This window comes from Netta rufina, assembly GCF_964035555.1.
Source record: "Netta rufina genome assembly, chromosome: 9".
Classification (NCBI taxonomy): domain Eukaryota; kingdom Metazoa; phylum Chordata; class Aves; order Anseriformes; family Anatidae; genus Netta; species Netta rufina.
The window spans coordinates 2,807,064-2,820,288 of NC_140132.1; the positions used below are offsets into that span (position 1 = coordinate 2,807,064).

At 37.7% G+C, this 13,225-nt stretch overlaps 2 protein-coding genes across 6 annotated transcripts in view; both read left to right on the forward strand.

Annotated features, from left to right (window-relative positions):
* Nucleotides 1-1,405, forward strand: part of ATR (ATR checkpoint kinase) — a 40,368-nt gene extending 38,963 nt beyond the window's left edge. Inside the window, exon 47 of the mRNA XM_084291889.1 lies at nt 756-1,405. Within this exon, the coding sequence (XP_084148015.1) occupies nt 756-929 (174 nt within the window). The 3' untranslated portion in view covers nt 930-1,405. The remainder of the gene's footprint in view (nt 1-755) is intronic.
* Nucleotides 1,406-2,391: 986 nt separating this feature from the next.
* Nucleotides 2,392-13,225, forward strand: part of XRN1 (5'-3' exoribonuclease 1) — a 37,606-nt gene continuing 26,772 nt past the window's right edge. For all 5 annotated transcript variants that reach the window (XM_084292245.1, XM_084292242.1, XM_084292243.1 and 2 more), the window contains exons 1-12: nt 2,392-2,488; nt 4,709-4,941; nt 6,279-6,376; nt 6,721-6,830; nt 6,925-7,035; nt 7,263-7,345; nt 9,458-9,545; nt 9,652-9,820; nt 10,309-10,376; nt 11,238-11,372; nt 12,268-12,328; nt 13,096-13,201. In XM_084292245.1, coding sequence (XP_084148371.1) covers nt 2,414-2,488; nt 4,709-4,941; nt 6,279-6,376; nt 6,721-6,830; nt 6,925-7,035; nt 7,263-7,345; nt 9,458-9,545; nt 9,652-9,820; nt 10,309-10,376; nt 11,238-11,372; nt 12,268-12,328; nt 13,096-13,201 — 1,337 coding nt within the window. In that variant the 5' untranslated portion in view covers nt 2,392-2,413. The remainder of the gene's footprint in view (nt 2,489-4,708; nt 4,942-6,278; nt 6,377-6,720; nt 6,831-6,924; nt 7,036-7,262; nt 7,346-9,457; nt 9,546-9,651; nt 9,821-10,308; nt 10,377-11,237; nt 11,373-12,267; nt 12,329-13,095; nt 13,202-13,225) is intronic.

The window sequence follows — 13,225 nt, forward strand, 5'->3', positions numbered from 1 at the left end:
AAAACATATGAAGCACTGACAAACAGGGCAACTAAGATAAAAACAAAATACTGTACTGAAGCTATATTCCTGAGCTTCACTTGAGCACATAAAATCTTATCTTCAAATAATTGCCAACAAAGCTGTTTCTACAGAGCCTTTCATTTAGTTACAGGATCACCCACATAGTTAACATACATAACTGTTTTTCTGGATAGATGGCAATATAATACTTGAGCTTTAACAGAAAATTTGAACATAATTGGTATGAACTAGCTGCTCTAACTGAGCCTCAAAACAGTTCATTTTGAGTTGTTCAACACAACCTGTTATGAGACTTCATTTTCAGTTGCTCATAATTTTGGCCTAAAGTGTAGGTTTCCTTAATTTTATCCAGAATTTTAAAACATAAAAATAAAGAAGGCTTTAAAAAAATAAATAAATAAATGCAAATTCAATTTTTTATTTATTTATTTGGAAGGAATTCTATGAAATAAAACATACTAACATTTTCAAATACTTTTGCATAGCTTTCTCATTTTTTTCTGGCAAACTTTATTTGTAAAATTTAAGACACTAGCTCTAATTTGACCAATAATGTATCTATTTTGGAGAATGATTTTAAAACAGTAATTATCCTTTAACTGGTGTAGACGTTTTGTATTAAATTAACACACAGATTTTAAACACATCCTAATAATGATGTTTTATTTTAAGATGTGGAAGACCATGGAAAATAACAATATTCAATTATTTTTCCTTTTCTTTGTTTCTAGGCCAAAACCCATGTCCTTGATATAGAACAACGGCTACAGGGTGTTATCAAGACAAGAAACAGAATAAAAGGATTACCCTTATCTATTGAAGGGCATGTTCATTACCTTATTCAAGAAGCAAGTGATGACAATCTACTCTGCCAAATGTATATGGGCTGGGCTCCATATATGTGAAATCTGTTCATTTGGGAAAGATGCCATCACAATTTATGAAGTTGTAATATTCTTCAGAGGGTATTACTCAGTGATAACTGGTTACTTTTGTTTTGTGATTGTAAGCCGTGGCACAGTCTTAAAGGTCAATCTGAAATCTACATAAAATATACAGAACACTTGCAGGCATGTTGTGAATGTGCTTGCAGATGTGTCAGATGTTACAATTTGTTTTTTTTTGTACAAAAAACAATGTACATATGAGCAGCTAAATGGACTATACAAGTCTGCAAGTTTCTTAGGTTCTTATGTACTCTGAATATATTTTCAGTGTTGAAAAGGTGCACTCTATTTTTAAAATACTGTATATTTTTATAAAGATTTCCTCATTCTTCATTAGTTCATTTGTAGATTAGAAAATCTGACATTACATTTTATACTGATTTGATGTAAAGGGGTGCTTTCATCTTTTTCTACTCAGAGTTCAAAAGTATATTTCTGTTCAGCAGTGCAGCTTGATTTTTGGTTTCCTTTTGACTCTGTTCCACGTGGCCATAATGTCTGAAAAGTTGTCCCTTGTCTTTGGGAGGGAGGGGTGATATTTAGGATCTCAAGGCCTATCATGAATAAACTCACAAAGTGTATTCTGAGATTGTTTCTTGTTAGCCCTTGCCTACTGTGCTAGCAAGCCCTCCTGAAGGAAGTGGGAGTAAGAGGTGAGTTGGAACATGCTGATGACACACTGGAACATGGTGACATGGCTGTGACACTGGTGCAGCAGGCAGGGTATAGGAGCTGTGGCTGCAAAACACATTCAGGCTCCTGAGAGTTCTGGACAAGAGCTTTTTGCTCTGCACAATCCCCTTGGAAAAGTGCAACTATAACGAGTGATTTCTTTTCAGATTCCTATGGTCAGAAGGGATATGCTATTCCTGTACAGTATTGCTCGATTCTCTGTGCCTCCAAGGTGTAAGGAGGGAAGGGGAACAATAAGAAAGATGAGGCTCTGTTTTCACATCAGAAAGTTAGTGTGCTTTTTTTGTGCTCTTGCTGTTTTGAAAGAACCAGCATTGTTCCTTTTGGTCACAGTGATGCTGAGTTTAGGCTCTGGCGGTCATTTTTCACTCCACATCGTTTGGAAAATACGTTTGAATGTTTTTTTTATGCCGGGTTAGTCCGGTCCCTGGAGATCTAACGGGTCCCGTTCTAAACCCGTTACGGCCTCCAGCAGCCCACCGCCTTCCCCGCTCGCTGCGCTGCCTTTCACGGCCGGGGGCAGCAGAGGGCCCTGCCGGCAGCGGGCGGCCGCGGAGGGGCCCCCGTCCCGTCCCCGCCCACCTCCCGCCCTCAGCCGCGACGTCACGCGCGGCCGCTCTGCCCGGCGCACTCTATGGTCGCCGCGGGGCGCTCTATGGCGCGGGCGGGCGGGCTGTCAGCGCGGCGCGCCGGAAGGAAGCGGAGCGGGGCCGGCGGCGGGGCGCGTTGGGGCGCGGGGCGGGGGGGCCATGGGCGTCCCCAAGTTCTACCGCTGGGTGTCGGAGCGGTACCCGTGCCTCAGCCAGGTGCTGAAGGAGCACCAGGTGAGGCGGCGGCCGCGGGGCGTCGGGGCCGGGCGGCACCCGGGGGGGCTGGGCCGCCGGCAGGGTCCCAGCGCCGCCCTGTGCTCCGCCGGGGCTCGGGGGCCGCTGCGGGGGCCCGGAAGGCGCTGGGGGCCCCCGGGCGGGAGGTGCGGGCCCGGCCGTCGGTCCCGGCCTGGCGGCTGGCGGAGCGCTCCCGGCCCGCGCGGGGCTGGCGGCCGCCGGGGGGGCCCTTCCGCTGCCCCGCGGCCCCTGTGCTGGGGTGAGGCTCGGCTGCCTTCGCCTGCAGCCGTGCGGCCGAAAGCCGGGGCTGCTGGCCGAAAACGGGCGTGCAGGTAGGAGCTGTGGCGGCTGAGGGGGCTGCAGGTGCCTGCCCAAGCCAGGGGAGTACCCCCAGGGGTGGCACCCCTCTGAAAGCCTGTCAGAGCTATTCAGAAATGAAAGCGCAACTCAGCCGTGAGTAGGGCAGTGCTGCCGCTCTGTAGCCAGGCTTTCTGGAGGCTGGATGATGTAACTGGCTTGTGTGGGCTACTCGCTGTTTATAAAAGAGGAAAAAAAATGCCTAGGCTGTTTGTGACACGAGACTGGGATGGTAACATGTATCTACGTTCTTCCTCATCTTTACTAGACCTCTCAAATGTATAGCCTGATGCATACTATCATCCAGGTTAGGACTTCAAACTGTTTCAAATGTATTCGCTAGTATATTTTGTGTAAAAGACAGTGAGGCTTGTTCTCTACTATTTTGGAAGCTGTGTATCTTGGTGTTTTGAGATACCAGGCTGGTGGTTGTCCACATTTGTTCTGGCAGGTAACTGCTGTCTCGGGTGTTTCAGTGCTCTGAAAGTTTGCTTTCAACCACCTCCTGCTCTGGCCAAACAGAATCAGATGGTAATTTTTGCTAACATATGTCTGATGTCCTGTTTATTACCATTTGTAAGCAGGAGCGCTGGCTGAACTATGATGTCAGCCTCATCTGTCTACATTGATAAGAATTTTCCCAGCGTAGGCTACCTGTCTAAGCTACATCTTTTTTTTGTTCCTGTCTGCTATTACAGAAAATCTACACAGAATAATAGAAGGCAATTTCTGTGTAAAACACGCACAATTATTTTTCAATTGTATTGTGTCTGTGCTTCTTAGACCATCTGTTTTCATACATACATGTCTGTGTATGTCTATATATATATATATATATATATATATATGTTGCTTCCATACAAAAGCACAACATCCTGTTTTAGTTTTTCTCTCCCTATGATGCTGCCTGTGTAATGCCCTGCTCAGTTCCTGTTTAAAGGTGGTGCCTGCGTTGATGAGTTGAGTTTTGAGCGAGCTGAGAGCAGTATGGCTACTGAGTTTAACTATACCGAAGATCACTGAGCACAACAAAAGAGTAGTTATTGCTGGTGGCTGGAGGTTCTGCCAGTTCTGCCCCTGGAGAATTTTTATGAGCAGTCATACTGGTGGATCAAAGAGTCGATTTGTTTATTGCAAACTGCTCTTGTGCTTATTTGGTTCTTTTGGCGACAGAAAGGTAGTTAACGGCCCCTTTGTGCCATACGTTGTTTGTGCTCTAAATGTTGCTTGTGAAGTTGGGCTGCTCCAGAGAAGGCTATGAGATGAAGCCAGGACAGAGCTCCCTAGAACTGAGACTTAGGCAAACAGTAAACCATAAGTTTGGAATTCATGACAAAGAAGTTGATGATACTGCTGATAACTACTGCTTTTGGTGATAACTACTGTTCTCTAGACTCACAGACAGCGATTATCATAGCTAAGCATGGAGTGGTCACGGTAGGAACTGTTTGACTAAGAGAGCCCTAAGGCTGATTTTGCTTTTGAAATAATATTGGAAACTGCATCCTCAGTTTTGTAGTTTGTATTGTTTTTGTAGTGCAGCTATGCAAAATGGAATCACTTGGTTTTTCTCCTCGTACCATGTAGAACATAGCTATCTCTAGAATTGTGTTGCCTTTGCTGGGCCAAAAATGTTCAGGATGGGATATGAATCGGTTCACCGGGAAAATCCTAATAATGGAATGAAAGCACAGAGAAGCCTGTAACCAGTCAAGATACTCTTAGCATGTTGGTGTATGTAGGCTCTGGGAAAGCCTTGCCACCTCGGTTCATTTCCAGAGTTTATTATTCTCAGCTGTGCATTGTGCAGTGACTGCGTTCCTTCAGCTGTTCCCAACTGGGTACTAACTACGGCTTGCTTAGATTCCAGAATTTGACAACTTGTACCTGGACATGAATGGCATTATACATCAGTGTTCACATCCAAATGATGATGATGTTCACTTCAGAATCTCAGAAGATAAGATTTTTGCTGATATTTTTCACTATTTGGAAGTACTGTTTCGCATTATTAAGCCAAGGAAGGTTTTCTTCATGGCAGTTGATGGTGTAGCTCCAAGAGCAAAAATGAATCAGCAGCGTGGAAGACGTTTTAGGTGAGAATATTTGTTCTTCCTCTGTCTTCAGGATAATAAACATTTACCTAAAAACATTTACTTAAACGTATGCCATGAAAAATAAAATATATTATGAGTAGTCATGCCTTTGACAGTGGCTTTAATATTTAGTTAAGTGAAGGTAGCTGCTTGTAAAAGGTTAATATGTACAATCAGCATTCCAGAAAGGAAAGTGTGCTTGTTACTCAGATCTTCCTCTGTGTGTGCAAAGCTTGGGTGGGGGACAATGGAGACTTTTTTTTAATACGAAGTTTTCAGTGGAATAAATCTGCACTGGAGTTCATGAGGATGTCTGCAGGTGGTTGATAACTTATGAGAGTCTTCGCTCCTTGTGAATGCTATTGCTAGAGAGGCCTTTTGGGTAACTACAGTGGGTTGTTCTTTGCCAGTCATAGAGGAGAAAGTTTGGGAACTAATAGATCTCTGGTTTCTGCTGATACTTGTTATCAAGCTAGCTCAAATGTACAGCTGCAAGTAAATTATACAGTGTTAACAAATTAATATTTAATGTTTTGGGACATGTGAAAGTTGTTTGGAGACTGACAATACAGGGATACTGAGTGAAATGGGACAAACACATGGGGAGGAAAGGGACAAGAGAGAATACTTTCAACCAGGGAGGGTGTTTTGTTGTTTGCTTACCTGTTTTTAAGGAAAAAAGAAGATGGGAGAAGGAAGGAATTAAGAAATCTAGAGTTCTAAATTAAAAAAAAAAAAAAAAGGGGGGGGGGGAAGCAGAATTGAGAGAACAAGTAAAGTCTTTAAACCGTATAGGAGAAGAATCTATTAAACCATTTCAAGACATTGATTTCTATTTTTCTGTTTTAGAAGTGCGCATAGAATCCTTGACAAAGAATACTGGGGTGATTTTGTTTGTTTCTCCAGCAGTGGCAATCAGTCGTTAGTTCACACCTCCCTCCCCTCTGTGGTACTCCAGACTTGCTGCTTTGCTCATTGCTGTTCTGAGATTGCATTTTCAGATGTATAGATCCCAAGAATTACCTTTGTCTCAATGTTATTTTACTTTCCTTAGGATGAGTTACTCAGTTATCTTCTAGGTAATCTAAATATTAATTTTATCTGAGTAATGATGGATTATTGTCATTACTGGGTAAAAAAGCTATTTGTAAGTCTTGTAGTTCTATCAGAAGCAAGTTCAAGCTCTGTTCAGGAGTTAAGTGTCTCTCCCTCTTTTTTCTTTTTTCTTTATTTTTTTTTAAACATTCTTTAAAAATCAACTAATAAATATTTTTTTTCAGAAATATGTTATGGTAATTCCTTCTCTACCCCTTATTCCCACCCCTGTTTTGCTTCAGGTCAGCAAAAGAGGCAGAGGACAAAATAAAAAAGGCATTAGAAAAGGGAGAAACTCTACCTACTGAAGCCAGATTTGACTCCAACTGTATTACACCAGGTAAGATATTTTGTTAATTATTTAAATTAATGTCTAAATTTAACATTAAATGTGTTTATTTTTTTAAACCTATAGTTTGGTAATATTTTCCTATCTATAAGTGCGTTTTCTTTTGAAATTACAGGAAGTTTGAATAGCTTTTAATATGGTTGATTTACTGTCTTGTTCTAGGGATTTTTTAAGTTGGTATGGGGGAAAAAAAAAAAGAAACGTCTTTAAAAAACAGTTGTAGGCCTTTTCTATTACAGCATCTGTATCTGTTATTATAAATACTTGACATATGTAAATGCAGTTTTTAATGATTAATTAAAAGCTTTGTGTTTAACTTGGGTTTCTGTTTTCAGGAACTGAATTCATGGCTAGATTGCATGAACATCTTAAATATTTCGTCAATATGAAAATTTCTACAGACAAATCCTGGCAGGGAGTAACAGTCTATTTATCAGGCCATGAGGTCATTGCATTTTCTTATTTTTCTTCAAAATAACAATTTTATTTGAAATAAATATATATGCTTATTTATTTATGTGTGTATTTTCTCCGTGCAGACTCCAGGGGAAGGAGAGCATAAAATTATGGAGTTCATCAGATCAGAAAAAGCAAAGCCCCATCATGATCCAAACACAAGACACTGTCTCTATGGCTTAGATGCTGATTTGGTATGTGAAATTAAAATAAGAAACAACAGAAGTTTTCAAAGTATGTATGTCTGTGGTTTGTAAGCACAGTGTTCCAAAATTTTATTCAGCAAACATGTAACTTTGTATTCCTACAAAGTTTTGAATTTATAATGAAACAGAACAGCAAAATTTATTTATATTGTTCAAATCTTGTGTAAAAGTTTTAAAAAATGAAATAAGACCTTTCTAATATCTCTTTGTAATAGATTATGCTGGGATTAACAAGTCATGAGGCACACTTTGCGCTCTTAAGAGAAGAAGTCAGATTTGGTGGTAAAAAATCTCAAAGGTGAACTGCTTTTAACTTTACTCTTAATTTTATATAAGATGAAATGAAATCATAAAAGGTACTACGTAACGAAAACTGTCTTAGTTGATTGCATGGTAAATTAATCAAGTCTTAGTTTATTTGTTAGAGTATATGTGAATTTAGAGAAATGAACTTGTTAAATTGTGATTTAATTTGTTTATGTGAGAAAATGTATGTTGTCAGGGCAGCTAATTAAAAAGTCCTTAGGCCTTTGGTGTGTTGTGCTTCTTGCTTCATATTCTGAATGGGGTAGCTTAGGCTGTACTGATGCTTTTTCCACACTTCTTATTAAAAACATTTTTAAAACTCAATTATCTATGAGGTAAGTGGCTGGAATAATTATTAAAATAAACTGTTCTAAAGTGGCTGATTGGTTGCTGTTATTTTGGATTTGCTCATTTGAACGGACTCATGCGTTATGATCAGTCAGGATCAAGTGTTTTGTTCCAGAATTGTGCATGGACATGGAGTTATTCTGAATTAATAGAAAAAATATTTTTGGTAGATATTTCTGTGAGTAGGTTCCTTCTGTGAAGAACCTTAAACATGTATTCAGTGGGTCAAGGCAAAGGTAGGAGAGACCAAGAAATACTCACTTTTTGGTATAATAAAGCTTTTGGATAACACAGTAGTAAGTCGTATAATTGTTTAGGTTTATGCATTAGCAAAAATGATACATGTTTTTATTACCAAGGACGATGTGATAAACATCAGAAATAAGTGTTTCATAGTCTTCTGCAGTCATCTTTTCAATTAAATTGATAAATTCTGCCTTGTTATGTTGATGGTGTTGGCATGTAGCAGTGTAATGTTTTAAAGGAGCTAATTCTAATTAAAGAAAGAGGTCCCTTTCCCATGTTTTTAATAGAAGAATATAATAGAAGTGTGACAACATTTAGTGAATTAGTTAAATAAAAAATGAAAAAGCAAGATCTCCTGGTACCATTTTTTCCTCGAGCATTGCACTAGATGTAGCATTTTTATGTTGTCTAGATAATATGGCTTATTACAGGAGTTCACTTCAGGAAGTTGCGGGAATTGCCTTCTGTCAATATGGTCACTTCTTTAAAGAGCGTTTTCACTTGGGAATTTGAAAATATTAAAAAAGGATACAAACTAATATCTATCAGCAGTTAATTGATTGAGAGGAATCAGTTTTATCGGGATTTTCAAATCCAGTGACATGACGAATGACAGGTGAAATAATCATCGACCTGGATTTGCCAAAGTTACTTTATACCAATTTGAAAATTAGGTTTAAAAGAAACAGAATTGGATCTGAAGTTCTGCACAGCCAAGTGTAGCTCAGAGTTTGTCTTAATACTGTTCGTTTAAGTTTGTGTGTGACACACGTTTCTCAGAGGATTCTGGCCCAAATAAAGTGTGTGTGTGTGTGTGTGAATATACAGGTGTTTATGCTGGCTTGCCATTGGAGGTGTTCCAGCTAGTTATAATATCTACAAGGTGAAATAGTCCTCTACAAATTTAAAATACATCAAAGTTTCTTCGTTCATTAATTTCTTCATGTATGTGTTAACTGATTTTGGCATAACTTTAGTAGATATAAACTAGTTTAATAAAGCTGGAAAAAGAAGGCAAGAAAAGAATACATGGTGTCTGCTTTAAACCATATATGAATATTATATTTGTCTTCCTCTGTGTGCAGTAGTAGCATGTGTTGAAGGCACTAATAGATAATGCATTTGGAACATGTTTTCACAGTGTTCTCTTAAAGAAGTATTTCAAATGACTGAGTACGTAACCCAGCCAGTTTCGACATGAATCTGCATACTCCATGTATTCGATCTAGTCCTACAATATCTTAAGAAGTACATTGGTTTTGGTGCAAAGTAAGGTTAGGTTGTCCCTCTCTTTGGACAACAAATTGCCTAAGAGGTATTTAATGCAATGTGGAATAGGTTGACTCAAAACAGTTTAATTTTAAAATAGAGGGAAACAAATGTTTATATACTTGATCCTGCAAAGTTATAATCCTCAGATTACTTATTTTTAGATAAACTTGGGCTTCTTAAATATTCGTGTTGTAACTGTGTTTATAAATAACTGACAATGTTTTTGAATAATTTACAGAGCATGTGCACCAGAGGAAACCACATTTCATTTACTGCACTTATCACTGATGAGAGAATATATTGATTATGAATTTTCACCAGTAAAAGTAAGTTCTAACGGAACTGTCATTGGAGGAAAAAAATCCTGCAAGGTTATATGAAAACTTCATAATAAAAATGTTACTTTTTTTTTTTTTTTTTTTTTTTTTGTAGGATAAGATTCCATTTGAATATGATATTGAAAAGATAATAGATGATTGGATCTTGATGGGTTTCCTTGTAGGCAATGATTTTATTCCTCATCTACCTCATTTACACATTAATCATGATGCACTGCCGCTACTTTATAGAACATACATGGCTATCTTGCCAGAACTGGGAGGTAAGGAGTTCTGGGGATTTTTGTTTGATTTTTAAAGTCTGAACAAAGGGAGAGCTGTAGGGCAGAGTAAGAGCAAAAGGTTGAGTTAAACTTATGTACTGTCCTACCAGTTGAGCAATTGTGGTTGATAATCCTTACTGAATCTGGTCAATTTATTTTTCTTATTTAGACTTCACTTGTCTCCATGAGTATTTTTATGTTTGAAAATACAGCTCTTCACTGCAGGCTTTTCAGTAATATGAAACAGAACCAGTGTAAGAAATGGGAAAGAACAAAAATATCTCTGAATTTAGCTCTGTTATCTCATACCACTTTTTATAGGACCTCTAAGAGATGATAAGTCTGTAGGCTTGCCATAGAACACATCACTGTCAGTAGTAGTTAGATTTGAGTATAGTTTAAAAAACTATATTTATTGTCTATGCAATATTTCGGTTGTAATTTTCAAATTGTTAACTTAAAAAAACATACTCTTTTTTTCCCAATAGGTTACATAAATGAAAATGGGCATCTGAATTTAAAACGCTTTGAGAAGTATCTCATGAGATTGTCAGATGTAAGTACCTTCATAATTATGCTTCATAGAATGGTTCAGTCTGTTACATATGAATTCCATATAGTGCCCTAAAATGCATTATGCTGATGTCTTAATGAACTGCTTAATAACTTGTGTTTTACAAGTGGTGTCATAAGCTATTTTATCATGGGATCCAATTAGATGTTGTTTGATCTTACCATAACTTGAAAGGAGAAAGCTTGAATAATTGGGTTTAGGCTTTATAGCCAGCATCTTTGAGCACTTCAGGTCAAATGAGGGTTCACCAGTAGCATTATAGTTCTCAATTATTGATGAATGAATGACAACACTGGGCGAAGTGTGTTGCCAGCTTTGCTTCCTTGCTGGTCAGAACTTTAACTTTTTTGGCTTTTGTGGCATAAGGCATGTCCAAAGACCTTGGAAAGCAGTATTATTTTTTTTTGCAAGTTTTGTTATTAACATTACTCATAAAGAGCAATGAAGTGTTAGTACGTCTGAGGCAGGCATCCACATTCTTCATTAACAAACTGACATTCAGGAAGATGTCCTATTATGTGCCACTGCATTAATCCATCCTAGAGATTAAAAAATGCATAGGGCCTCTAGAAATGGAAATGTTAAAACCTTATGAAGGGCTTTAAAGGAGGAAGTTCATCTGCTGTTCCTGTTTCAGCCCTGTCTTTAGTTTCTCAGGTAGAACTATAAAAGTGTTGGGTATGTTGTATGAGATGATACTACCCAGACCATATATACCTCTATTACTTGTAGGGCTGATTATGAAGTTTGGCAGTTATCTAAATCTTTTTTTGTAATCTATTGCTACCCTACTCTACATTTTCCATCCCTCTGATATTTCTAAACTTGAATCTTTCTTTGCAGTTTGATCGTGAACACTTCAGTGAAGTCTTCGTAGACCTAAAATGGTTTGAAAGTAAAGTAGGCAATAAATACCTCAATGAGGCAGCTGGTATTGCAGCAGAAGAAGCCAGAAACAATAAACAAAAGAAACAGAAGGTTAGTGTTCTACATACGCTATTTTGGAAATAAAAATGATATTTTTTGTAAATCAGTAGTTTGCTAGCCATAGCAATTTAAATTGCACATGCGTTAAATGGAATAAACTTCTCTTTTGAGCTTTTTTGGCTATCTTTCAGTATATACCTTCAGCAGAGTGTAGCAGTAGAAGCAGGAAATTTCTTCAAATTATACCTGTCACAGTATATCGTTATCCCATTCTTTAGTGTAGTTTGTGATTTGTAAGAGCAAGATTTTAACTATTCCTTTAAGAAGGAATGCTTTATTTGTGGTTGTTTTCTTATTTGCCACAGAAGTTTGGAGCAGCTGTATAGTGTTAGCTAGTCGTCTTGACTGATCCTTTGAATGACAACGATATCTCAGGTACAGGGGAAGAGGGCCAACTCGATGATTCCACTTACCGAAGCCTTTAAGAGCGCTGTAGACAGAGAAAAATCTGTACTTGTTTTTTTTTTTGAGTCAAACGCAATTTCTTCTGTACTTATTTCCCTCAAAAGTAATTTGAACTGTTTTAAGGTTGCTAAAAATTTGATTGCATAGTTGTGCCATAGTAGAATATTTGATGTAGGCAAAATATTTGTATTAGAGAGTTTTGGAAATACTTATATTTTGGTACACAAACAAGCATTCGAATATTTTTTGTCTAAAGATGATTGAGATATTGTCTGAGGCTGTGTCGTTGTTTGATGTGTATGGATAAAATCCTTTTCCCCAGGCAATTACAAGGGAAGGAAATACAGTGATTCTATACCTAATAATAATAATATTTATTCATATTTATTTTAGCCGTTTGAGTTGCAGATCATGTGGTTATAGATGAGGTATGTGTGTATTAGCCTGTATTTTTACCTAATCTCAAATATTACTTTAATAGGCTCAGGAAAATTCTCTATGTTTGGCTGCATTGGAAAAAAATGAAGCTGTGACCTCTAGAAGTAAGTGCAAATTATTTTTTCATTTGCATATAACAACAACAACAAAATGTTAATTTGAGTATAAATTTGGAAAATCTGTAAGAATTTCATTCCAGAAATTTCTTTAAATAAAAGAGTTGTGTAATCAGCTATTGGGAAATGGAAATGCATATAACTGGCTTGTGGTGAGAGAGCAGGGCTAAAGCTTTTGAAATGCTTCATACCTGACCAGGATTTCCATAATGAAATATGAATGAGCAAGTCTTCAGTAACAATATGTTTTTGGTAACCATATGCCTAGGTAATTTGTTACAGAGATCAGGAAAAAATAAACAGATTCGTTGTTTTAGTGGTGTTTGGTTTTTGTACAGCTCTGGATTTTTTTTGTTGTTGCATTAATTGTGTTTTTAAACTCATTACACTTACTCAAAATAAAGGCCTTTGGGTCCTGCTTTGGAATTTCTTGTCCAGAATCTATAAATTTTAATCTGTGGGGAAAAACATATTTTTTTTCTGAAATTATTTTCAAATGGTTTATATTTCTGCTCAGTTATTATATAATTGGGCTATGAAATATATTGCCAGTCTTCTAAAGAAAAAAAAAAAAACAGCTGAAAATTTTGTTTGACTGCTCTCTGTTGCTTTCTGTGCAAGGAAGGAACAAGCATACATAACTGTGAATTGAAGAATAGAGTTCAAGCATTAAATCAAAACTGAATGTCTTGAAACCTTGTTATGATAGAGACCTTTTGGAATCTTAATCCATATTTTTTCATGGCTTCTTTCAGCCGTGTTGGAAGATGAACCAGAAGATGATGATCTGTTTGAAACAGAGTTTAGGCAATACAAGAGAACTTACTACATGACTAAAATGGGTGTGGATGTAGTTTCTGAGTAAGTGTTTACTTCTTTTTTCAT